The sequence below is a fragment of the Mchenga conophoros genome, linkage group LG3 (assembly GCF_057382185.1).
Source record: "Mchenga conophoros isolate Kocher_MC1m ecotype Shallow Benthic linkage group LG3, M_conophoros_male_GT1.1, whole genome shotgun sequence".
NCBI classification, from domain to species: Eukaryota; Metazoa; Chordata; class Actinopteri; order Cichliformes; family Cichlidae; genus Mchenga; species Mchenga conophoros.
This window is the reverse complement of record NC_140528.1, coordinates 30,084,922-30,111,662: the sequence shown is the minus strand read 5'-3', so window position 1 is coordinate 30,111,662 and position 26,741 is coordinate 30,084,922. Positions and strand designations below refer to the sequence as shown.

The 26,741-nt window shown below is 41.5% G+C and overlaps 1 protein-coding gene and 1 pseudogene across 1 annotated transcript; one reads left to right on the top strand and one right to left on the bottom strand.

Moving 5' to 3' along the window:
• Positions 1-1,412: 1,412 nt before the first annotated feature.
• On the bottom strand, positions 1,413-4,022 carry LOC146578092 (uncharacterized; annotated as a pseudogene).
• Positions 4,023-9,007: 4,985 nt separating this feature from the next.
• Positions 9,008-26,286, top strand: LOC146578091 (uncharacterized). The gene is made up of 10 exons (XM_085257253.1): positions 9,008-9,120; positions 11,187-11,534; positions 13,247-13,360; positions 13,935-14,279; positions 14,900-15,238; positions 16,498-16,839; positions 16,912-17,247; positions 17,619-17,703; positions 18,065-18,128; positions 18,609-26,286. Exons 1-9 carry the CDS (start codon positions 9,084-9,086, stop codon positions 18,105-18,107), a joined length of 1,989 nt encoding a protein of 662 aa, XP_085113379.1. The 5' UTR covers positions 9,008-9,083; the 3' UTR covers positions 18,108-18,128; positions 18,609-26,286.
• The last annotated feature ends 455 nt before the right edge of the window (positions 26,287-26,741 follow it).

Here is a 26,741-nt window from a genome sequence, read left to right as displayed (position 1 = left end):
GCACCAGACGAAGAAGCCATGCCGTTCCCATGTTTCCATAAGGTATAATTATTCTGCATTTAATAATTCAGAGTGGACTGTAGCCCAGTTTCAACTGCTTCCAATTACCAGTATTGTATCTTTCATAGATTCTTAACCTTGCACATCTAAATGTAAGTCCAAAGTCTTCTTCTGTGCAGAAGCAATATCACACCTCCAACAGCAAAAACTGCTTACCATGTAACTCCACCCACTCAGTTTTGTACTCCTGCCTCCTAACACCATTTAATGTGCAGCTGGAAATCATGCTCTGCTGCTCCTCCATTGTCATTTATCTAGTCATGGGATGCCAGTTTTGATGTTTTCTATCCTTCCATCCACAAAGTACACAAGCAAGTTTGGCACCAGGAAGCCAGCTTTTGCTCTGTCATTTGCAAAATCCAAGTTGCCAGTTTCTCTGCATCTTGTCACGGCCCAGCGGCACGAGGTAAATGGGATGGAAACAAGTGCAAGATCCAAACCAGAAGCGAGACAGTGATTGAACAAAAACATTTATTTTCCTCACAATTAAACACACAAGCCAAATTAAAACAAAGCCACTACACTAGTGGGCGCATTGTCAAAACTAAGGCAACTAAAGGAAATCTAGACAGCTCTAGAATACAGCGGGTCAGCTGTGGCAGTGGGGAGGTGGAGGCTGGGCTGGGAAAAATGCTATGAAGAGACCGGGTCACTGTAATGAGAGGAGAGCACAGTCAGAGGAGCCCAGCAGTCAATAAGCAATCCTCCACAGTTAAACTGAGTTGCCTTTCTTGGTTTCAGGTGAAGGAGGCAGGTGAGAGGCGGGCTAGTTGGTAATGCAGTACCAGCAGCTGGTGGCCCGGGTCCAGAAAAGCAGGGATGACTGAAGTGAGAACCCCACTCCAGGAGCAAACTCTGAAGATAGGAAAAAGCAGGTACGTTTTCACACAGGATCTGGACAGAGCAATAACACACCACTGACTAACATGGGAAAGCAGATACTCAGGCGATGACTGATTGAGTGCGCAGGTCTTATATGCTGCAGGAATAATTGCCCACACTGTAAACCCGAATCAGTTGACTGAACTTAAAACATTTGTGGAAACTGATTACCTCAAAAGTTTTAAGTACACAAACTCATCTTTTCTAAGTATGGGGTACTCAAAATTTGTATTTATTGTTAACTTAAAAATTTTAAATTATATTTTTATTTTATTAATTGAGCTTTACTTAAAAACTATATACTTTAATTTTAATATTTTTGTGTTTTTTGTAGTTTACTATTTTGATCCAACACAATGCAATTATATTACAAACTAAACGCAAATTATATGATTATTAATTAAAAGATATTTATTTTTAAATGTTTGAGTGTAGACTAGTAAAAAAAATTAGAGAAATTCATTTACTTTACATTTTGTTTATTTAACATTTTTTATGGAAATGTAAAAACATCACTTAGTGTTTTTATAAAACCACTAACATGGACATTGGCACCATAAAGTGAGCATTATAAATTCAATGTAGAACATGTATCTTTTTATAAAATCACAAAGGACAACATCAGTCCTAATTGCATCTTTCTCAAAATACATAAATTCAAAATAAAAAGTCAAATACTAATCACTTTTGTTTGAAAAAGAAATGAAAAACAATTTTATAAAATGGGTACAAATAAAGATGATCATCTTCCAAATAACCAGAGCAAAGTTAGGTAAACTGATGGAGTTAAATCCACCCAAAGTCTGTAGTAAACTTAAAGTGCTTTAAATAAAGTGCTTAAAACAAAGTGTTTAGTAACAGAGTGCATGTCCTAACAAACATTGCCTTATATTCCTTCCAGAACTACTCTTTCAGCAACAAATCATTTTTAAGAGCATGTAGGCAGGGTTTCAGAGGTTTGCCGTCAACAAGCCCCATGAAGATTTTTTGGACAAAGGTAAATGTGTGAACGAGCTTCCTGGGGTAGTCTAAATGCAGAGCATAGATCAAGCCAAACAATAAGGCAAATGCATCTGCAAATCTGGGAATATCACGCATCACCAAGTCGCCTTCCACCACAACGGCCATGCTTGAGGAAGTAAAATGAACTGGACTGGTCTGGGAAGCGCCGTCGGTAACCACTGTGAGAAGGGCAACTGGAGTGTCAATGAGGGTCGACTCATCCAATGTGTCCGCCTGGAATAGACACAGTATCAATAAGTAAGGTTGGTTTGAGAGAATGTGACAAGCAAGACCTGTAATCTAGCAAAAAATTCAGCAGTGTAGTGGGTTACTTTGTAACGGGTTAGGGTACTCTACTTTTTTGAAAAATGTACATTAATGCGTTAGCTTCTTGCATTACATAATTAGTATGTTTGTTATTTTTCTAAAAAAAAATGACTTATGACTTTATCTCAAAAAGAAACTAAATCTTGACTTCAGCCTTGTTTTTGGGGCCACCTGCAGCGTAGCCGAAGTGCTGTGATACACCTGTGCCCTGCTCCTGACCCTGTGTGTGTGTGTGAGGGTTTTCTAAAGAGAGGGTATTTTGCTTGTACAATTTGGTAGCTGCTAGGGTATTAAATTGTATTTAAAAAAATCCATGGTGTTTTATCTCACTGGCAGAATTTAAGTGATGCAAAAATACACTTACATTACATGTCTAAAAGAATTCTGGGTCCTCCTCCCGCAGGTATACAGGAAGGGCACGAAGCACTGCAGTGCATTTCACGTTGATATCAGGCGCCTCCTAAAACGGGAAAAGAAAAGTTCATTTAACGCAAAGTTTTCAGGTGTCATTCTTTGGGGAGAATACATGTTTATGAAACTGCATGACATGTGACTCTACATAATTTTGGAGACATTTCTTTTAAGACACAACCTTTCTGTCTCTTATGACAAAGAGTCTGTATCTTACTCATTTGACAAAAATCCTACACAGTATTTTAAAGTAACATACCAGATCAGAGCTGTAATCTGTATAAAACACAAATGTTCAAAGCAAGGAAAAATTGAGTTTTTATCAGTGAAACTTTTAATTTGTGTTAATTTTATCATTATCAATATTCACCTGAAGATCATAATGATTCAGGATGGTTCGCAGAGCCTCTGATATCTTGCCAGTCCGTGCAGCCTTCTGTCTGTATAGAGCCATAAGTCGTGGTGTGTGTCTGTCAAGTTCAGCGTAGAACTGGTTCCGCAGGTTAATGTTTGTGACTTGGTGGAACTCCGCACAAATCTAAAATAAAACAGGACAAAAACATCCAACATGAAGCCAAATTACTGACCTAATTTACATCTTATCATTAAAGAGGAATTGCCCAACTTCTGTCTAACCTTGTTTTATAGATGTCCTATGAAGTTTTCTTTTTTTCTTTTTTTCTTTTTTTTTAAATTGGACCCGAACCACAAGCACAAGTGTATCACAAAGCTGAAATATATTTTTGTTTGTTATCTATTATTTATTTATGTGTTATTTATTTATTATCTGAATCTGAAGAGATCTGCTGAACTTGCATTGTTTCATGTTAAACTGAAGAAGAAAAAAAAAAATCAAAGCACAGATACCTGAGAGTCAAATCGCAGAGCAGGCCATTTCTCTAAGAAGTTCTTTACCATTGGGTTGTCTTGAACAATTTCATGGCGACGAAGTGCGAAGGTAGTCTGCATCAGTTTTTCAATCATTACTTTGTTGGGCTCAGTCTTCTCAACCTCATTTTTTATCTGGACTCTCATATCCTCCAAACTGACCTGATCTTCTCCTCTTGGAAAGTTTGGGAGGTAGTTCACCTCAGCTCTTCTGGCTCTTTTTATGTTTGAGTGGGGATGCTCTCCTTCAGGGTTGTTAACACTCCTCCTGCCAGCGTTGAAAGACACCTCCACACATCCAGATCTGGCTAGCTTGGTGCGATAATTTCCCATCTTGAATTCCTACTTCCAGGCTCTTTAAGACATGGATGAGTGGTAACAAGAGCTTCTGCTGCCAAACCGACATCTCCATCACTCGGATAGGCTTTGAAGATGTGCATCGCTGAAGCCATGGTCTCCAAGATGTTGTGCTTTTGGGCTCGAGTGTTTTCCAGACATCTCAAAGGCTCTATTTCCCTCCTCAAGGAGATGTTCAACTTCGTAAGAAAAGGTAGGTACTGGGAAAGTGTCAGGCCAACACTTCAGACGCTGAGCTAAAGGCACATGAGGAAGGATGTCTGTATCAGAACTTGCACAAGAACTGACATCACTTTCAGATCTCACTACTTTTAGTGTGCCCTTCTCCGGCAACTCTTGAATATCCAGTAGGCAGGTAAGTTGCCCATCAAAGTCGGGGTCTTCGTATTGTAAGGTAAACTCAAAGTCCAGCCTTGGGTTGAGCTTCTCACGGAGTATGGTGATTAGTTCTTCCACCGACTCAGGCCGCTTAGTTAGAGAAACCTTCACAACAACATCTGTGGTGAGGTGAACTCTCAGCAGGAACTTTTGGGATACTGCCATCATCCTATGAATAAAACAAGGAATGGAGATGATTTTTTAAAAAATGAATCGTCTCATATATAAAAACACTGTACATCATACCATTAACCTTATTATGGTCAGTGATAATTATATACTCAGCCATCATTACAGCTTTCAAAAATTTCAAAAGTACACTGTACATTTCATGACAAAATAAACACTTAGCATGGTAAAAAAAAACTTACAATTACTGCTGTTTACTTTGAGTGCAGTCTTGAATTCTATGGCCGATCATCCAACAGTCCAAAACATAGGTAAGAATTTCAGATGTTACAAAGTCACAGGCCATCATTCCATTTAGTCATGGTAAACAGTAACCCTCTTTTAGTTTTAAGTTTAACCATATAATCAACATTGTCTCACCATGTATAAATTCTGTTAAGTTGGAAAAAAAAAAAGAAAAAAAAAAAAAGCACAGAATACATATGAATTTACACTGCAGTTATTTTAAAAGAACCAAGCCAAACTGCGGGATAAATCTTTGCAAAGACACATTGTTATGCAATAGTACATAATACATCAGTGAGATACTTGTAATATTACAAAGAACTTCTACTTACAAACTACTTCTTTTACAGGCTTCTGCTTAAGAGTTAAGTTGCCACTGCTAGCTAAGTCACTTTTGAATGATGCTAATGAGAAGAAGAAAAAAACCCGGCCAAATAATGAGGCTGCTGTTGTAAAAACACCAACTTTCTTGCGTTGGCAATGGGTCGTTAAAATATCACTAAGACACTTTCTTTATGTGCAATTCTTATTAAAACTGTGTTTTAATCGGTTAAAACTGTAAAACTGATGATATCATCGGTTTGAAAAAGAGCGCGAACAACAGCGAACAACAATTCACTACCTGGGTCTGTGCTGTTTAACACAACGGCGCATTCAAAAACAAGTTAATGGCTGCAACATATTAATATACTTGCTTTTTTACGGAAAAAATAAACATAACGAAGGTTCCGTTTTACTTACAAGTTTCTCCAAATATCCTCTCCGGTCGCTCGAGAAGGTCAGCCATATTGAACAGAATTTTCTGTCAACGTCGTTCAGGTTAGAGAGAAGACGTCATGACGTCCACATGCGGAGCTCGGAAAAAAAACATTTACTCAAAAATCATAATTAAGAAAGCAGTATTTACTCTTAACTTCTAAGCCATGTACAATTATAACTGTTTGAATCGTTAAGAGAACAGAAAAGTTTTAAGTTGTTTCAACTTTGTGACGCATTTCAATTGTTGTATCCACAAACTTTATAAGTCAGGTGGACTGTTGGGGTTTACAGTGCATAGGTGGTCAGCCAGGAAGGAGCAACCGATCTCCACCCAAAGGAGGGCCACTCTTGGAAACCTACAGGTACCCACCCACACCATGACACATCTATTATTGCAAATCAGTAACAAACCCATTTGGCACTGGGATACCACATTCACATCTCTGACTCTCTGACAAATGCATGAGTAGGCTTTTCTACCACCAAGTTGCCAGTTTCCCTTCCCTCTATCCCTCTTTCACAAAATGCAGCAGTAAGCTTATGGCACTAGGATGCCAGGTTTTCTTCCCTCATTTGCAAATGTAGCAGCAAGCTATACCACCAACAAGTTGGCAGTTTGTCTGCAGCAAAAAGCAGACACGAACCCCTCTAGCACAGCAAACTTTTGGCACCAAGATGCCAGGTTCTCTCTTCCCTAACTGCCCTTCAAAAAATACAGCAGCCCACTTTTCCACCACTCGATTGGCAGGTTCTGCCTTCTATCTTTTCACAAAATATAACAGTGGCCTGTATTGCCAGTCGGTCATTTGCAAATACAGCAGTGCACATTTGTTATGTTAGTGTTCGTTTTCTTTTTTTAAGGAAGTACATGAGAACTTTTCAAAGATTTAATTTGCTTCAGCAGTTGAAATTAAGCAGTTACAGTGTGCTGGACCCCAGTGTGAGCCAGTGGTTTGCTTCACAAAATGATCGCCCTGTAAGCGGGCAATACAGTTTTATAGCGCAATAAAAACAAGTATTATTATGACTTTTTTCTTCTAAGAAATGAAGTAGCCAGTCCTGCAGTCACACGACTGGATCTTCTCCCACACTTTATCCACATCTGACCTCATCTCTCACCTGCTCCTTTTTCTGAAAAAAGATAGAGAAAGAAAAACAGCTCACTCCGTAACTTTGCTGGATTAATATTAGCTAGCAATTAGCAGCCTATTGAGTCTATTTATTAGGTATGTCTGGGACACTCTGTTCAGACTCCCTTGGCCCCCCAAAATTTCGCCCTGACCAGTTAAGCCCAAACACCCACAGTACTGGGGGCACTCGGGCTCAAGTGTTTATCTGTGTTCAGTCTCTAGCTGTGCAAAGCTGGTAGAGACTGACCCTAAAAGACTGGCAGCTGGAACTGCAGCAAAAGGTGGTTCTACAAAGTATTGACTCAGGGGGCTGAATAATTATGCACACCCCACTGTGCAGTTATTTATTTGTAAAAAATGTTTGGAATCATGTATGATTTTGGTTCCACTTCTCAAGTGTTCACCACTTTGTGTTGGTCTTTCACGTGGAATTACAATAAAATTGATTCATGTTTGTGGCTGTAATGTGACAAAATGTGGGAAAGTTCAAGGGGGCCGAATACTTTTGCAAGCCACTGTATCTGCTCGGTTTATCAAGACATCACATATTTGCAAAAGTGCTCAGACGTTTTTGGAGACGTCTGTTACCCACCTGCTCAATAGCTAGCCGGGAGGTTGAGGGTCATTAGAGCTGGCGAGAACAGAAAACTCCCGGCACATCGTTTTCAGATCCCCCGCAGTCTTTTGCTGCTCAGGTTAAACATGATATATAAGTCACTTACTTAATTTAAAAATGTTATTGTTTGGCTTTTTTCAGTGTTTTATTTGTTCGTGAGTAAATCGGTTTGGCTGAAATTAAAGTTATAGTTTTTACACAGCTGAATAAACGTCAAACAGAAAACTGATTAAACAGAAGTGTGAGATGATGGAGAATATACGCCAGTGACCTGTTATATTTTAGATAGCACGAGCAGATGGCTGAGTTTATTAAACTCCACGAGCCAGCCAGCTGATCCAGGTAACGTTGCCACACAGGTGTGTTAATGAAAGTCACAGGTGACCAGCTGAGAGCTGACATCAATGATGTTTGTGTCTGAAAAGGAAGCTGAGGACACACTTGGTCTGATTGACGGACTACATTTCCCCATGCTGATCCTCTCTTCTATATCACATTTGTTCTCTTTGGTCATTCTGTGTGAAACTGTTCTGTGCTGGAAAACAGATGTGACACACAGATCACCTGAGTGTTCCTAAGGAACCCTGATTGTCTCCTGTTCAATACAACTGTATTTATACAGCACCAAATCAAAGAACAGTCGCCTCAGTTTGCTTTATACAAAAAGCTGGTTGGGAGTGACGGAGTTGTCACATGTTGCTGTCCAGGTGAGATCCTGATTGGCAGTGGGAGCTGTGCATCTCTGACCTTCCTCTCCTCATCCTTTGAAATCTCCCACCTTGCCCTTGCTTCCTGCTTCCTTTTTTGGATTGTCACTGACTCTGTGCAATTTAAGATTAGGGACCACATTTCCACTTGCCCCTTCACCTGGAAGCTCAGGTGCCTAAATTCACAGCTAAAATAAATTGAAATGATCTAGCAGAACTAACATTTTGAAACTGGATTTTCTTGGTTTACTGGTTAGTCAGCTGTGTCTCTTGTTGCCTGGCAACTGCTGACCCTGAAAGGGAGAATATTTTTGCCTTGCATTTTTGCACCGTGTAAGTACATAACGAGCAGCAACATACCAGTTATATTGCATATTTATGACGCTGCCTCTGCAGGTAGACTCACCGTCTGTAGCTGCCCACAGCCTCCATGCTATCACCACTCAGCCATATCTTCCTCTCATTACACACGTCTTTTTATTTGGTACTGACTAGTAAAAACATCAAACTAATGAGGAGGATCCCTGTCATCTACACTAGTCTTTCTCAAACTGACCCTGTTATACCCATGGAAGCAGTAAGGATGTAGTCTTGTTTAGTTTTGTTAATGACACAGTGTAATGTGTCGTGCTGAGGTTGTGTTAAATCATTTCAGAAGCTGGAATCAGATTATCGTTTTTATCCTGACATGTAAAACATTATAAATGAAAGCCAGCAAACCTTCTTTACATTTGCCCGTACATGGAGCACACCTGTCATGTCATTTGACCCAGTCATTCATAAAGTAGTAACTTTAGGTAAAGTTTATTTCTAAAGCACCTTTATAGACAGAGATCACAAAGTTTTTCACAATAAAATACCAGAGCGGAAAAAACCCCAGCTGGTCTGCAACTGGTGAGTCACCCACGTCATCGCATCAAAGAATGACAGAGAGAAGAAAAATAAAGCTCTTACTGAGTTCCTGCTGTCACTGCAGAACTTTCCCCTCTAATGGAATAAATAAAATCTCTGAACACTTCTCTGTAAGCTTTTATTTTGAAGGTTGAAACCGAAAGTAAAACTTGTCGTCACACCTGGAAAGTTAAAGCCATTTGCTAGTTTGTATCGAGTGGAGCTGAGTTGGAACTAGGTTATAGTCTCTGTCACAGGAGGATGAAGAGCTTCGTGCCCTTCCTGCTGCTCGTGCACGGTAAGAACTTTGAACCTGTCTATTTTTTGAGCCGTCAGACACACAGGTATGTTTCCATTAATATCGCTTCCATCAGCCGACGCGTGCGTAAATGTTGTCGTCGGTTGGACTTCCGTATAGATGTCTGCAAAAACTGTCTAATAGAGATCTGGGTTGGTTTAGGTCCCTGCGGTGGCATATTACATGATGTTGTAGATGCAGCAGCAGCAACAGTTACAGTAGACACACTGGCACCTTCATTAATATCACACTCAACTGACTACGTTTTATCCCCCCGCCCTGCTCAGCGCAAACACAATGCTTACCTGCGTGAAGCAGGAAAAAAAGAGAGAGAGGGTAAGAGAAAAAAACAAAAACAAAACACAGCTCCCAATGAGCTCCCATTTCAAAGATCAGGCTCTAAAAGTCGTTTCGCTCGCTAGTCTGGACTTCATTAAGTTTCTTGGAAACGTTTCATCTGAGAAGCTTCTTCATTTCTGGAGTCGCATCTCATGAGCCAATGTGTGCAAATGGCTGTGGGTTCTTCCACCCCTTCTATTACTCCTCTTTCAAACTGTCTTCTCTGCTCTGCTCTTAGGTCATTTCATCTCAGTAAGTCACATGGTAGGGTGGGGCAAGGTCTGACAGTGGGTTCACCTGAAACCTTAGCTGATTGCGACCTACACCCATTACTGCACCTTGGGCTGTGTGATTAGGTAGAGGATCAACAGGGGGTTCGTGACCCTCTTGGGGACACTCCCATAGGGCTTAGAATCTGGGACTCACTACCATTTCTTCTTAGAAGAACCTTCTCGGATGAAACGTTTCAAGAAACTTAAAGAAGTCAGTAAATCATGTTTGTTCATACATAATTTGTATTCATATGTATCATGTTGATAACAATGCTGATATTTGTAAATAAATAATTATAAATAAATAATTATAAGGTACATTAAGCAAAGCAAAAAAGTCAGATAAGCCAATCTTTACAGAATTCATTCTTCTTGCTTCCTCCACTTCCATACAATTGATTCATTAATGCTGAATTCTTTCTCAGCTGCTCTATTCCTATGTTGTTGCTGTATATTCATGACTAACCTCGTATTATGGATGGATTATCTCAGTTGTTCTTCTGCATGAAGTTTGGCCCTTTTTCAGCATACTGTTAACTTTTATCGAGTGGAAAAATATTAGCGTTCATCCTCCAGCGTCACTGTGCTAATGTTTTGCTAACTGCTAGCTGTGTGGCTAGTTCTCACATAGCACATCATTATATATCACCTAGTCCAACTTCACTGCTGTTTAGTTTTCTGTCTTGGAATGTTGGAAGTGATAACAGAGCTGTAGGTTTTAATTTTCTCAGAAATCTCTCAGTCAGAACATGGTGTGTTATGTTTAGGTTGAAACTAGCGAGCTAACTTCCCGATAATGCCGTTAAACTTAATAAATTCAGTTTTCGTGGATGCCTGGATGTTAAACTTAATTGTTACACCTGGTAAAGCGGCAACACTGATCATTTTATTGAAGATGAAAGAATTTAGACAGTTTTTAACTCTCAGTGATGCTGCAGTGATCATTTGACTTTGGGACCTGAAGAGGAGAGAGTTTAGGACTCAGATTACTTCATGAGGCTCTTGACTATGTTAGCCGTAATGCTCCTACAAACCATCAAGCGCTGCGGCTTTATAGGTTTCTAAAGTCGTACGAAAACAGATTCTGACAGATTTGAGTGGAACCGTAAGTTAGGTAGTACTGGATCCTCTGACATAAGTCTGTGAGCAGAGAACAGAACCTGTTCTGCTTTGATGGAGGGTTCCAGCTGCTGCTGGAGTAGCATCTTCCTGCTCAAACATGAAGGTCTTCCATTAAAACTTGTCTGCATGGAGCAGATGTTTCTTTGGCACCTATTTATACCTTTGAGCGCTGATGGAGGCTCCTGATGAGCTTCAATATGTTTTCAAAGGTTTCTAGTGTTACACACTGTCGTCATTACTGGTACTAATTTAAAACCTCTTGTTAGAACTCATCCCGACATGTGACCCACCCTGTGGACAGACTGAATGACGGGATTCTGTTTCTCTCCTCAGTTTCCCATCATGCCTCAGGGGTGGAGGTGTATGAAGGGGAGGAGTCTGTCCTGCTGCCCTGTCAGGTACCTGTTAATGCTTCCAGTAGCTCCACAGCAGTGGTCTGGGACCGTGATGAGTTCAAGATCCCAACAGTCCACATGCGTGTGCAGAGCGGAGATGATATTCTGAACGATCAGAACCATCGTTACACCAACCGAACATCGCTGAAAGCCGACGCCCTGCAGACTGGAGACCTCAGCCTCACCCTGAGGAACCCTACAGTCTCTGATGGTGGGACCTACACCTGCATCGTCCGCAAATATGGACAAGATCAGAGCAAGACCCATGTGCAACTGAAGGTCAAAGGTCAGTGTGTGAAATCAGTCAGTACTCAGTATGATGCCTTTAAAATATTGTCTGTCTGAGATGTTGTTGCTCTGAGCTCACAAATCATGACTGACTAATAATACACATTCCAAAACACTGACTAAAGGTTCCTGGGCACTTCATTAGGTACACTTGTAAGCTGCTCATTGGCTGATTAGATATTTAGATCAATGTCATGACACCAACTTACTGCACTTAAAACAACCTGCAGAAGTTCAAACTAACCAACATAATGGAGAAGAAACGATGATTTCAGTGACTTTAAATGTGGCAATGAAAGTTTACAGAGGTCTGAAACACAGAAACACAGCACACCACACTTATCCACACCAATCAGGTTAGACCAGAGCACAGACTCACTGGACAACAGAAGGTTGACACATGTTTACTGGTTTCTGCTGCAACATTCAGATGGTAGAGTCACAGTTTGGTGAAAACATCATGAAAGCATGGATCCATACTGACTTGTACCAAAGGCTCAGGTGTGATGGTGTACTGCTTTTCCTGAGACACCTTTGGCCTCTTAAATACCAACAGAACATTGTTTAAACCCCACAGCCATGAGTACTGTTGCTGACTGTGTCCATCCCAGAATGACCTCAGTGTACCGTCCTCTGATGCTTCCTGCAGGATAACAAATGAGTAACAATGAGTTTGCTGCACTCAGAGGGCTTACAGAGTCTCAGATCTCAGTCCAACAGAGCATCTTTTGTCATGTGAAGGCTGTGTGCAGGCAGGAATAGGACCCAAAGTGCAGACTCACGGCAGGCAAAAGTGTACTTCAAAACTTAGCTTTTATTGCTGGATGGCAAAACGTAACAAAAATCCAAATAAACTTAGATAAGCAGGCAGCTGGCGCGCACACACACACACACACACACACAACATAAATGAGGGTCAGTCGGTCGGAAGCAAAACCAGATACATTAACATCAGACAAGGACCTTCAAAATAAAACAGGAAACATAACACAAATTGAACTAAAGACACAGACTCACATGCAGGCACTGCAACAGAGGGAACAAAGACATGGGACCAGGGCAGACAGACACTGACTGGACACGAGGATATAGCAACTAAGGATTACACAGAGACATAAACCATAAGACATAACTCTGAAACCAAAGACTAGAAATGATAAATAATATAATAAACTCAAAAACCCTGGGTCAACGACCCAGGCATCCTAACATCTTTGGTATGTGCTGGAACAAAAGAGTCACATGATAAATGTGCAGCATGTGAGTGATGATGTCACATCTGAGCCATTAACAAGCAAAGGAACAGGATACCAGCAAGGTGTACCTAATAAAGTGTCCAGTAAGGCTCTGTGACAGTGGCTCTGTAATGGTGTGAAAGAAAAACAGATGTCCGAGTGACTCCAGCAGGGGGAGCAATCTGACTTCAACACATATACACTCAGTGCCACTTTATTAGGCACACCTGTTCAGCTGTTCTTTAACAAAAATATCTAATCAACCAATCACATGGCAGCAGTTTAGTGGACGCTAATAAAGTATCTGGTTAGTAAAAACCTATCATCTTTTCACTTATAGGTTGCTGACATCTTGCTAGTTTATCAGGAATGGCACATCTCTGAGCCGTAGATTGTACAGTCCGCCAGCCCACACTTTTGTCATCTGCTGTGAATTCATCATGTTTCATGTCCAGGTTTCTTCTGTTCACCACAGAGCGACCTCCGACTTGGCTCTGGGCTCTCTTTGTTGTCCTGGCTATCTTGGCTCTCCTGGCTGTCAGTGGGATCGTCATGTGTTATAGATATAAATGGATCAAACGCCCAGCAGGTATGGTAGTTTGGTTTGTTGTTGGTTCTTTAAAGCAGCAATAAAAAAACAAACAAAAAAAACAAACAAACAAAACTCACTTTTGCAGGGATCTAATGAAGAATTCCCAATACTTATGAAAATAATCATGATTATCATTTTGATCGGGGTTGTGCATTATACACATTATATACATTGTACGATAAAGCAGCACTGGACAGGCAGTAATAAAAGAATGATTATTTCCTCATCGGGGCTTTGTGGGCACTCATTTCCCTGCAGAGGAAGCTGGAACCAGATCAGGAGAAGCTAGCTAATGTGAACGTGACTAAATGATACATTGTTCATAGTTCTACATCAGTCTAAGATATGCACAGTTGTGGCTTGATGCTAATTTGAAACGCTTGAGATTCTAGATGATGATAGATGAAAATCTAGAAGAATAACTGTATCATAGCGCAGATACAGTTATACTTCTTTTTCTGTCCTCCATGACTTCAGCACTGAAACAATCACACACCTGCTCTTTGAGGTCCTGGTAGACTGATGTGTTGGTTTGTGTGCACATCTCATGTTCTGCTCTGTCTCCTCACAGACAGTCAGGTATTGATGGTGGAGATGTTGGAGGGAGACCAGAAGTCTGTCCTGCTGCCCTTTAAGACCACAGAGGATCTTCCCCAGGACGCCACAGTGGAGTGGAGACTTACTGACCCCAAACACATGCAGGTTCACGTGTATGACAGTGGAAAAAATCAGCCGGACAAACAGGACGAGGTGTACCAAGGCCGCACAGAGATGAATGAAGAGCCACTGAGAGATAAAGACCTCAGTCTGAAACTAAAGGAGCCCCGCGTTACTGACACCGGAGTCTACACCTGCAACGTCAGCAGCAAGGATGGAAGCCTCCTACTTCAGAAAGTGGTGTCTCTCACTGTCAGAGGTGAGTGGAACAGCTTTGATTGTCTTCTGGGTTCTCCACAAATCTGAACAAACCGCTGCTGACACATTGGCCCATGAATGAGGGGGTGTGAACCAGTCAGATTAAGGGCTGCACAAACCTCAGAATGAAAAAAACAAACAAAAAAAAATGTGGGATAGCTCAGCTCTTTAACTCGAGAATTAGATGTCCACACTGCTTCCTTCTTCTACAGATCTTAACATGTGGCCATACTATGTCAGGTCTCCATGGCAATGTAATCATGACAAAAAACGTTATCAATAAATTTACCACTGTCAATATAACAACACAAATGGTGTTATCATAGAATTATAAGTGCGTTATTAAAGAATACAGGAGCACTAAATGAGGCTGCAGGAATCACAAATGCTCAGAAGTTTCACACTGTAAGTGTCTGCAGGTGTGACAGAATGAGTCCAGAAGACTAAATAAAGCAACGCAGCGGCACAGCTGTTTGTGCAGCCTCACACATCAACACACATCAGCTCCAAGTCAGAGAAACACTGAAAACAGGAGCTGCTGGTTACACAGCAGAGGACATGATGGAGGATCCACCTCACTGATGTCTGTCTGTCTCATGTTCTACTGTGTTCTCCTCTCAGAGAGCCAGATGGAGACGGTGGAGGTGACAGAATGGAACAAGTCTGTCCTGCTGCCCTTTAAAACCAAAGATGACCTTTCTCAGGATGCCACAGTGGAGTGGAGACGCTCAGACTCCAAACACAAAAAAGTTCACATGTTTCAGGGCAGCCAGCACCTTTTAGGTGAACAGGACGAGATTTACAGAGGTCGCACAGAGATGAACAAAGAGGCGCTGAGAATCGGAGACCTCAGTCTGACCCTGAAAGACCTCCGACTAACTGACAGTGGAGTCTACACCTGTACTGTCTGCACGCATGGAAAAGTCCTGAAACAGAAGGTGGTGGTGCTCAGTGTCAGAGGTCAGTAAGCACATCAGAGAGGCTGTGGTATGTTGTCATTTCCTTTTGTCAACTCTCTAGACTCCATTGACTGTATGAAAAATATGAATCTAGTGTCTAGCCTTTACTAGACGAGATAGCTTTTGTCTCCTGAATCCAAACTGGAAGCTGGTTCCATAGAAGAGGGGCCTGAAAACTGAACTGGTTTTTGCAGCTGCACTTAGGAACACATTTAAAGTTTTAGTAATTTTCCGGACTGACTGACCATGAGTTCTTAAAGTAATGATGGACTGTCGTTTCTCTTTGCTTAGCTGATTGGTTCTTACCATAATATGAAATCTAACTGTTGTCAAATAGGGCTGTCAGCTGTGTACCAACCTGACCTTTGCACAACATAACTGATGGTTAATAAGGCAGATAAGTTAATAAGTTAATAATTCCACAAATGAACCCTGACAAGGCATAGCTGTGAGTCAAAACCATTTCATGTGATCATAAAGCTCATATTAACATAACATAATGTATTATGTAACATAATGTATTGAGAGAAAGCCATGGTCAACAAAATAAAGGTTGGCTATTATAAGGTATCAAAATATGGGATATATTTAGATTTATGTATTAAAAAGAAATTCTTGGCTACTTCTTACTTCATATATTTGATGTCTTCAGCATCTACAATGTAGAAATTAATAAAACAAAACCATTAAATGTGAAAGTGTGGCCAAACTTTAGACTGATAGTGTAAGTTTAGGTGTTCCAGGCCTCCAAGACATATTCTCATATCAAACACCAATCACTGCACTGTTGCACATATAAATATTCAATTCATGTTTATATTATGGGTTATTGCTATTATCGGCATTTTCTGTTTGTCTGTTCTGTGAAGTACATTGAGAATACAAAACGAAAAATCTTTGTTATTTATTTCACTCTTTGTATGTTGATGCACCACTAGTTCATGTCCTGAACTTTGTCTTCTCTCTGCTGTAGTTTGTTCTTTGTTCTGTTTGTTATGTGTGGTCTCTCTGATCTTATTCCTCTACCTCCTCACCACCCAATAAATAGACCTCTTTGATCCTGTTTCTATTGGAAGTCTCTTCTTATAAAAGATCATTTTGCTTCACATGTGTTGCTCACAGGAGGTTATCTGATCAGTGTAGTTATTTTTTTTTTGGTATTGTAGATTTACTTTCCTTGTGAAGCAAATAAACTAAACTGATTTGAATATCAACTGCAGAATATAACGTGTGTCTTTCTGTATCTCCTACTTTCTTCAGTCTACGAGCTTCAGACAGTGGAGGTGACACGGGGGGTGAAGCGCGTTCTGCTTCCCTTCAAAACCACAGCTGACCTGCCTGAGGACGTCAGAGTGGAGTGGAGACGTTCAGACCTTGAAGATGTGAAGGTCCTCATGCATGAGAACCACCAAAAAAAGCATGAAGAGCAACACCAGGACTATCAAGGCCGCACTGAGATGAAGGAAGAACTACTGAGAACCGGAGACCTCAGTCTGACCCTGAATTTCCCTCGACTTACTGACAGTGGAGTCTACACCTGCACCGTCTACAGAAAAGATGGAGCCATCCTGAAACAGAAAGTAGTGATACTCACTATCAGAGGTCAGTAAACTCATCTGAGGCCAGTAAATTTATAATCTGTCTGTATTTACAGCTCATGTTGTATTTTATCAGACTACCAGGTGGAAATAGTCGAAGTAACAAAGGGGAAGAAGTCTGTGCTGCTGCCCTTTAAAACCACTCCTGGTCTACCCGATGATGTCACAATCGAGTGGAGGCGTGCTGATACCAAAGTCACAGTCCACACCTATCAGGATGGCCAAAACCTGCTAGAAGAACAGGGACAGGATTATAGAGGTCGCACAGAGATGAATGAAGAGCCACTGAGGACTGGAGACCTCAGTCTGACCCTGAAAGATCTCCAAAAAAACCACAGTGGTTTCTACATGTGCACAGTCTCCCAGGGTGAAGACATCCTGAGACAGAAAGGAGTGACGCTTACTTTCAGAGGTAAATGCATCACAGAGGTCAGTAAATGCAGCTTCCTCCAGCTTCTGCTACTTTAGTGGAGGAACTGCTGTGAAAACATCAGGCATCCATTTCTATTGAGTCTCAGATGAGTCAGAAATAGGTTCACATAATAGACTTATCCTGAAACTGATAATAAATCAAAACAATATTTGAATGCTGTCTTTTACAGTGTAACGTTGTAATTCTCCTTTGTTTATAATGAGGAATAGCTTCCCATAGTTTTCTTTGATATCACTGAGTAATGGTTGCTGTCCTGATTCTGATGTTTCAAATATTCTTGATAACTCGCACCAGAGATTGAAGACAAGTTAAATGAGACTCTGAATCAATGTTGTCTGTTTCCTCTGCAGGAAAACATGGTGCAAGCTTTACAGAGCAGTTTCAAGGCTTCGGAAAGAAGAGAAAATCCATGACTGATGGACCTTCTTCCACTGTGTAAAGTCCTCTTCCTCTTGTTGTTGCTGTCTGTTGTAAAGTTGGTGTGAAATGTAAAGACTGGAGCTGGAACATTTATAATGAATCTTTAACTCAGCGCAAATCCTGCAGGTTTAAATCCAATATTTGCTAAAACCTCAACTCACATCAGAACCTGAATACTGAAAGCGTCATTCATCCTTCTTTCAATCTTTACTGAATTCTTTGCTGATCAAGTTTGTTTTATTTATATTAAATATCTAAGTGTAATCATGTGACTCATTATTTGGTTCTTGGTGTCAAACTGGAAATAGCAATGTTACATATGTTGATCTTTTTGCTTGCTTCTTCCTGATTGTCTGTTCTGTCTTCTCTTGACCAGAATTCATGAATCTATTCCACTCACTACTAAAGAAGCAAGTTAAATGGAGGAGAAGAGCTGGCAGGTAAGTCATCAGGCACATCCGTCCCTCTCAGCAATGTTTGATTCAAATTACATGCAGATTTGTGGCCACGTACACAGGTATTTTTGAAAATACAGCTTTTTCTAGATCCACATGTAAATGGCATTTTCAATCACTGAAAACTGAGACTTTTAAAAACTCATGCCAGGGTGGAAATTTTTGAAAGCTATGCTTTTGTGTCTATGTGTGGATGAGGAAAACTGAGATTTATTCACACAATATCAAAGGTGTGCGCAGAGTGAACTTCTTCATTCAAAACAGACACTCTCACAACCTAAATCCTAATGTGGTCACTGGTTAGGAATAAATGTAATTTAAAAAAAAAAAAAAATTGTGTATGCACAAATTTGTTTATTAACATTTGAGATGATAAAGGCACTTGAAAAGTAACATATATACAGAACATACATACAGAAGTATTTAAGGTTTGCATAAAACCCTGTTTACTTTTTCCACTCCCAGGCTTCTACACTTCTGATTGCCCCAAATTTCTACACCACTAGGATTTGGCATGTCCTTGGCAGCGTTCACATTTTTGGTGTTTAGATGTGGACGGATATATTTCTTTTCAAAACTGCACGTGTGGACGGGATTTTTTTTTTTTAAATAAAACCGAAAATCTCTGTTTTAAAAAATACTGTGTGGACGTAGGCAAGGCAAGTTTATTTGTATAGCACAATTCAACAACAAGGTGATTCAAAGTGCTTTACAGAGACATTAGAAACAAAAACAAATAAGAAGCAGGATTTAAAATTGATTAAAACAAGCAAACTAACTAATTAACAAACAAACAAACAAACAAAACAGTATATAAAATCAAAACAGATAAAATCAGAACAGTAGATAAAATCAGTAGTTAAATGTAGACGTAGACTATGTGTGATCCAGTGCGTATCTCTGACTGACTCTTCTCTCACACCTTTAGACAGGGCTGGGCTGGGACAAAAAAAATCAGCCAGGGCATTTTGACTAGAGACCGGCCGACCAGGTGTTATAGGAAATGGCATAAAGCCTTTCAATGAAAACAAATGCTGTTGTGACAGTGATGTACACTGTCTTGTTAGTATATGTATGATTTCTATACATTTTATATCAGATAAAAACATTGGTTGTAAGATTCAGGTAATTATTTATTAAAAACTAGACATTTTAAATGAGAATAAGAAAGAAAAGTAATTATTTGTGCCCCCCTCTCCCTGTTAATGCCCTACCCAGCACCCTGGCAAAATTTTGCTAGACCCGCCCCTGCACAGTTACCAGCTGTCAGCTACTTAGAAAAGGTTCCTGGTGTTATTTGTCTCTCAGAAACAGTTCATGACTTCCCTTCAACTCATTCATGTCACCTAAAAGATAAACCTGTTTCTGGCGGAAATTGGGACATAAGCAAGAGAGACGGGACTTGCGACAGAAAAGCCGATCAGCTGATCATTGATCAGTTTCATGATTGAAGTAGCAACAGGAGAGGGAGGGGGAGAGAATGAGAGAAGAAGCAGCTGACAGCGTAAAGACACAGAATAACTCCAGCTTTGTGTCTTTTTTTTTATATTCTAGCTGAAGTACGGGACAAACTGTTCCTTTTCAGTTCAATACGAAACGCGTAATAGTTTCTCAGGACGATTCCGTTTTTTTATGGGACGGTTGGCAACTCTACTAACTAACCTTATGAATAAAAAAAGTTCACTATCAGTAACATCATAGCACCCACCCAGCTGTATTGAAACTCCATCATGCTTGCTAGTACACAGTGCGAGTTATTGTAACTGACTGTAAAAAGTCAACACAACGAAAATAAACTACACCTAAACTTGGTTTATATCTTACCCAGATAGACTGCAGGTCATAACTTCTTACCTGAAGTTGAGTTCCCCTGACACTCGGACCGGCAGCCGCCTCGAGTCTCTCCTCCTTCTGGCTCCCCTTTCCCTCATCCACCTACTGGCTAAAAAAAAAAAAAAGGGTCAGGCTAGCTTTCCAGCTTGTAAAAACAAGCAAACGTTTGTTGACCTTCAGAGTGTTGCTTACAGACATGTTCCGGTGTGATGTTTATTTGTTTATTTATAAGGAACCATTAGCTTCCACAACAGTGTTTGCTAGTCTTCCTGGGGCCAAAGCCATCAAATACATCCATCCATCCATCTTCATCCGCTTTATCCGAGGCCGGGTCGCGGGGGCAGGAGCCTAAGCAAAGAAGCCCAGACCTCCCTCTCCCCAGCCACCTCCTCCAGCTTATCCGGGGGAACACCAAGGCGTTCCCAGGCCAGCCGAGAGATATAATCTCTCCAGGGTGTCCTGGGTCTGCCCCGGGGCCTCCTGGAGAGATATAATTTCTCAAGGGTGTCCTGGGTCTGCCCCAGGGCCTCCTCCCGGTAGGACATGCCCGGAACACCTCACCCAAGAGGCGCCCAGGAGGCATCCTTGTCAGATGCCCGAACCACCTCAGCTGGCTCCTTTCGATGTGGAGGAGCAGCGGCTCTACTCTGAGCCCCTCCTGGATATCCGAACTTCTCAACCTATCTCTAAGGGAGAGGCCAGCCACCCTTCGGAGGAAGCTCATTTCTGCCGCCTGTATCCGTGATCTCGTTCCTTCGGTCACTACCCACAGCTCGTGGCCATAGGTGAGGGTAGGGACGTAGATCGACCGGTAAATTGAGAGCTTCGCTTTTACACTCAGCTCCCTCTTCATCACGACGGACCGGTGCAGTGTCCGCATCACTGCAGCCGAAACCCCAATCCATCAGTTGATCTCCGGCTCCCTTCTCCCATCACTCGCGAACAAGGCCCTGAGATACTTGAACTCCTCCACTTGGGGCAGGAACTCATCCCCGACCCGGAGTGGGCACTCCACCCTTTTCCGGCTGAGAACCATGGCCTCAGATTTGGAGGTGCTGATCCTCATTCCTGCTGCTTCACACTCGGCTGCGAACCATTCCAGTGCGAGCTGGAGGCCTTCACTTGACAGAACCACATCATCCGCAAAAAGCAGAGATGAGATTTGTCCATAAAAATTTTGAACAGAACCGGTGACAAAGGGCAGCCCTGGCGGAGCCCATCACCCACCGGGAACGAGTCCGACTTATTGCCGGCAATGCGAACCAAGCTCCTGCAACGGTTGTATAGGGATCGAATGGCCCGTAGCAATGGGCCAGTCACCCCATACTCCCGCAACACCTCCCACAGGACACCCCGAAGGACACGGTCGAATGCCTTCTCCAAGTCCACAAAACACATGTAGACTGGTTGGGCAAACTCCCATGCACCCTCAAGTATCCTTGAGAGGATAAAGAGCTGGTCCAGTGTTCCGCGACCAGGACGAAAACCGCATTGTTCCTCCTGTATTCGAGGTTCGACTAGCGGACGAACTCTCCTTTCCAGCACCCTGGCATAGACTTTCCCAGGGAGGCTGAGGAGTGTGATCCCCCTGTAGTTGGAACACACCCTTCGGTCTCCCTTCTTAAGGATGGGGACCACCACCCTGGTCTGCCAGTCCAGGGGTACTTCCCCGGATCTCCACGCAACATTGTAGAGGCGTGTCAACCAGGACAGCCCTACAATGTCCAGAGCCTTCAGGAACTCGGGGTGGACAACATCAACACCAGGGGCTCTGCCACCAATGAGTTGTTTAACTGCCTCAGTGACCTCACCCCCGGAAATTGGCGGGTCATTCCCCTCATCCCCAGACTCTGCTTCCTCTTCGGAAGACTTGTCAGTGGGATTAAGGAGGTCCTCGAAGTATTCCTTCCACCGCCTGACAATTTTCTCAGTCGACGTCAGCAGCGTTCTGCCAGCACTATACACAGTGCAGGTAGAGCACCGCTTTCCCCTCCTGAGACGCCTGACGGTTTGCCAGAATCTCTTCGAGGCAGTCCGAAAGTCTTTTTCCATGGCCTCTCCAAACTCCTCCCACTGCCCGAGCCGCATTCCGCTTGGTCTGTCAATACCTGTTGGCTGCCTCCGGAGTCCCTGGCTCCCTTCACCTCTGGTTTCCACCATTTGGTTTGGGGATTACCACCACGGCAGGCACCAACCACCTTGTGGCCGCAGCTCAATGCAGCAGCTTCGGCAATGGAGACACATGGTCCATTCGGACTCAATGTCCCCAGTCTCCCTCGGAATGCTGTTGAAGCTCTGCCGGAGGTGTGTGTTGGAGATCTTGCGGACTGGGGCCTCTGCTAGATGTTCCCAGCACACCCTCACTACGCATTTAGGTGCATCGGGTCTGTGCAACGTCCTCCCCCGCCACCTGATCCAACTCACCACCAGGTGGTGATCAGTTGACAGCTCAGCCCCTCTCTTTACCCGAGTGTCCAGAACATATGGTCACAGGTCTGGTGATACGATTACAAATTCGATCATCGACCTGCGGCCTAGAGCGTCCTGGTGCCACGTGCACTTATGGACACTCTTGTGTTCGAACAGGGTGTTCGTTATGGCCAAAATGTGATTTGCACAGAAGTCCAATAACACCGCTCGGGTTCAGATCAGGGAGGCCGTTCCCCCCAATCATGCCCCTCCAGGTCTCGCTGTGGTTACCCACGTGAGCATTGAAGTCTCCCAGCAGGACAACAGAGTCTGTGGAGTGTTTAACAGTAGTGGTTTTCTTTATAAATACAAGTAAGCCATAGTATAATTTAGCTTGTACAGGAATCCAAGAAAGTTTATTATGCATTTTATCAATATTTGTATAATATGAACACCTTAACACTAATCTGGCTGCCTTATTCTGGACTAACTGAAGTTTGTTTAGATCTGTCTTATTTAGCTGCTGACCAAATGACAGAACAATACTCCAGGTGAGATAATATTAGTGCATTAATGACATCTTTTATAATTGAAGAAGTAATATGAAATGAGCATCTCCTAGCCATAGCTATGCCCTGTCCCATTTTTCTTAATAACAGAGTCGATGTGCTGAGACAATGCAAGGTGGTGATTTATAATAATAATAATAATAATAATGGATTGGTAAAACCAAGTAATTTAATCTGAGTGGGCTGTTCTAATCCTGATCCAGCTATGGAAAGATTTAGTTTTGGGCTGTTGACTCAGTGTACTCTACCTCCAACTAATATAGACCTGCCATAGAGCGGGCGGAACTGAACCCACACAATTTCCAGATCATCAAACATTAAGTCCATACGTAGCTTGTTTTCCATATTGTCATTAATGTACAGGGCTACACCCCCTCCAAATCTGTTTCTGTCTTTCTTATACAACTTAACCATTTATTTAAAATTCATTATTTTCAATGGCAGTATCTAAATGTGTCACATAAATAGTCAGCACACTTATACAGTTTGTTGACAGCAGTGACTGACTTCCCTGAATCCTATATTTAACCTCCTAGGACCTGGCGTATGTAGAAATCACATTTTGGGTTGTATAGACCAAAAAACTAAATGTTACTCTACAAGGCCCTGATATCCACTTACGAGGACATTATACTGCGACTGTTCTTTCAAAATTTAAAGCGAATATCCTTATATGTGGATCTCATTTTTCTCAGACAGAAACAAACAAAAAAAAATCACGTAATTCTTTGTTTTTACATTCATCAGGTCCCAATCAGCCCAAATAGCGAAGAGAAATTAAAAATGCATGCCATAAGTTCGGGTCTTAGACTACAGATATTAATAAGTATAGTGTCGGACATTTACAGACTGATCAGCCTTAACAGCTACAAATGACAACATTGCTGAAGTCTAAGTGTTTATTCCGGCATTCTGGGACCTCGGTTTAACAATTAATTTGTCATATTTCAATATAGCAATATCACCCATGTCTCTGGCCGCTCTCACCTGTGTTAACAGTTCTTTTCTCTCTTCCTGATGGAGTCTGAAACATTTTCATTGATGTGAAGACGGGTACCTTTCAGCTTTCTGGCAGATGAGATGAGAGGACTAATTGTCTATCTTTAAATCTGTTTAGTCTGATCACAATCTGCCTGGCTCGTCCATTTTCCTTTTATGGCCAGCATTCAAATTGAGCGTGTTCAATTTGAATGCTGCCATTGTCCAGGCCCAGCTTGTTCTTCAGCATGTGTCGGACTTTCTCCTCTGATCCTTCCCAAGTTTCTGCTTTTTCATCTATTAATCCATCCACCACAATGTTGTTCCTGTCACACTGGCGGCAACGGACTCAAGTATGACCAGCTGAACTAGAACTGCAATCACACGTTTATTTATAAACACACCACGTGAAAGGTTAAACAGTGTACGGGGCAGGGACTTTTAATGATCCAAGGGAAAAAGGGAAAAGAGTCCAAACATGCTCCGCTCGTTCGATTCTTTCATAATAATCTTCAGCATTCTCACTCCACTCCACACCACGCTGCCAGGGAAACGGATCGGGGGATAAGGATGAGTCCAGAAATCTAGGCACAGAAGAACCGCGTTTAGAATAAACTAAGAAATAACTGTCATGGTCTCTGTGTCTCCCTGGTTGACCTAGGTTCCAGGCCACATGTTGTTTTGAGTTTGTCTGTCTCTCTCACTTCTCCCTCTCCTGTCTCTCATCTGTCTGCCTGGGCGGAGCTTCTCTGGGCTCCCACCTTGGCCCATGCACCTGCTGTGAATCTACCTGATTACCTGGACTCCTAAGCTGCTATTAAAGCTGAGGGCTCATAAGGCATCTTCGCTGGATCACTGAGTTATTCTCGTCAGTACAGCTCTGATAATCTGTGTTTCTTGTGTTCCTCCTTGATTGATTTTCTAAATAATCCATCTTGGTTGTTATTTCTTTGTGTTCCTCACGTATGCTGCTGACCACCGATTCAACCTCTTTTAGTTCGCTTTTAACCCTCTCAGGCTCAAATTAAGTTTTTGTTGCCAATGCACAAAAGAATACCTGCAATGGTACTTCTGAGTAAAAAAAACTCACAAAATATGTATGTGGGGTAATTAGGTTGTTAGCTTTTAACTGTTGCAAATCTGCAACGCCTGCCTTGAGAGGGTTAATGCACTTCTCTTCAGTTTGCAGCTCACTGACAACAAAATCTGTGATGTGCAGCCTGGATTTAGCATCCCGTACATCCCTTAGAATGCTGTCCAACCTTTTGTTAGTTCCATCCATGATTAATTGGACAAATGTCTTGTTGTTGATGAATCAGTTATTTGTAAAACTCCCGTTGCTGTTCCAGCAAATCATTTAGCGTGCTAACACTGACATAGCTGTCATCCTCTGCCAATGTCGCCTTAGCGGCCTTCAGGCGCATGTTTACCAGATCATTTCGCCTCTCCACCAGTGAAGATCGCGGTTTTCAATTACAAACCTCAAAAAAAGATAAAACCTGAATGATCCTGAATTTTACTTTCATCTTTCTTCAAATTCACAGTTAGAGCTCATGTTTGTACTGCAGGTTATCAGATATGACCATTAATGCTGAAGCAAAGAAGAAATGACAGACTGATAGTGAAACTGAGACAGTGACCAGAGAAGTGGATTAGAGGAAATGCGCTTTATTTACTGATGTCAGTTCATTCTGCTAAGACAAGAGGCATAAAAGCACAAACCAAGTGTTAAAATGACCACCACAGATCAGGGGACGTTTGTTTACAAAGCAGTTTATAAATAGTACTCTGTGTTTATTAATTTAAATGTACGTCTCTAAGTTGAAAATATAGTGTTCGAATGAAATATGAACTAAGAAAAATGTACAGATGGTTTATCTTTGCTTCCCCTGCGTCGGGTTTCTGGACACTAGAAACCAAAAGAGTACTGTGCCATAAAGACTCGTGAACCAGCCTACCGAGTGGTGCTTTTTACTGTCAGGTGATGTTTTGTCTGTATCGCGTGTATTTTTTTAAAAAATGTATTTCTTTTAACAAACTAACTAACAAACGAACTTTGAAGTAGATTTTTACCTGAAGTTTTGCTGTTGCTCTTAATGTTTTTATAACAACTAGCTGGTGGGTTGCAAATGGTTCCATGTCATAAAACACAATTACCAAAGATTCACCAGCAAACTGCCTTGCAGACAGGAAGATGACTCTAACAGTTTGATCACTGAAATAAAATGATAATGTTCAGAATGTGATTATTTTTGATATACATGCATGACATGTGTTTCAGCTGTCCCATAAATAGTTTTGTATTCATTTAACCATGACTGATAAGTGTGTACCTCTGTACAGTTTCATTAAATCTCTCCACACTGTCTTGCGTTGTTTGTATTATTTAATTCTGCTTATTTAATATTTTATTACTGTGGGGTTTTGTTTTTTTATTATTATACAGCCTTTGTCTTTCCAACCAATCAGAGATCTCCTTACATTCAACTGTGTTGCTAATTTGAATAGCAGCAGAATTTTTAAAATTAGTTGCTAATCCAACAGCTAAATCAACTGCTAATACAAAAATTAATCCCTGAGCGAACAGGAAAGGGGAAATGGATTTTGAAATGAAGTTTATTAAATTGGAATTAAAAAATGTTTTTTGAAATGAAGTTTTTAAAAAGCATTTTAAAAATCAGTTTATTAAAATGGAATTCAAAAATGAATTTACAAATGCAGATTTTATTCTACAATTCATCATTTAAGCATAGAAGTTTTTATCTTGATGGCTCTTGTGGTCCTCCACAGAAAACAGATTTTTAAAATA

Excerpts from the sequence above, each read along its gene's own strand:
- LOC146578091 (XM_085257253.1), top strand. The coding sequence starts at position 9,084 with ATGAAGAGCTTCGTGCCCTTCCTGCTGCTCGTGCACG. Across the intron at positions 9,121-11,186 it reads CTTCCTGCTGCTCGTGCACG|TTTCCCATCATGCCTCAGGG; the intron begins GTAAGAACTTTG and ends TTCTCTCCTCAG. Across the intron at positions 16,840-16,911 it reads AGTGATACTCACTATCAGAG|ACTACCAGGTGGAAATAGTC; the intron begins GTCAGTAAACTC and ends GTATTTTATCAG.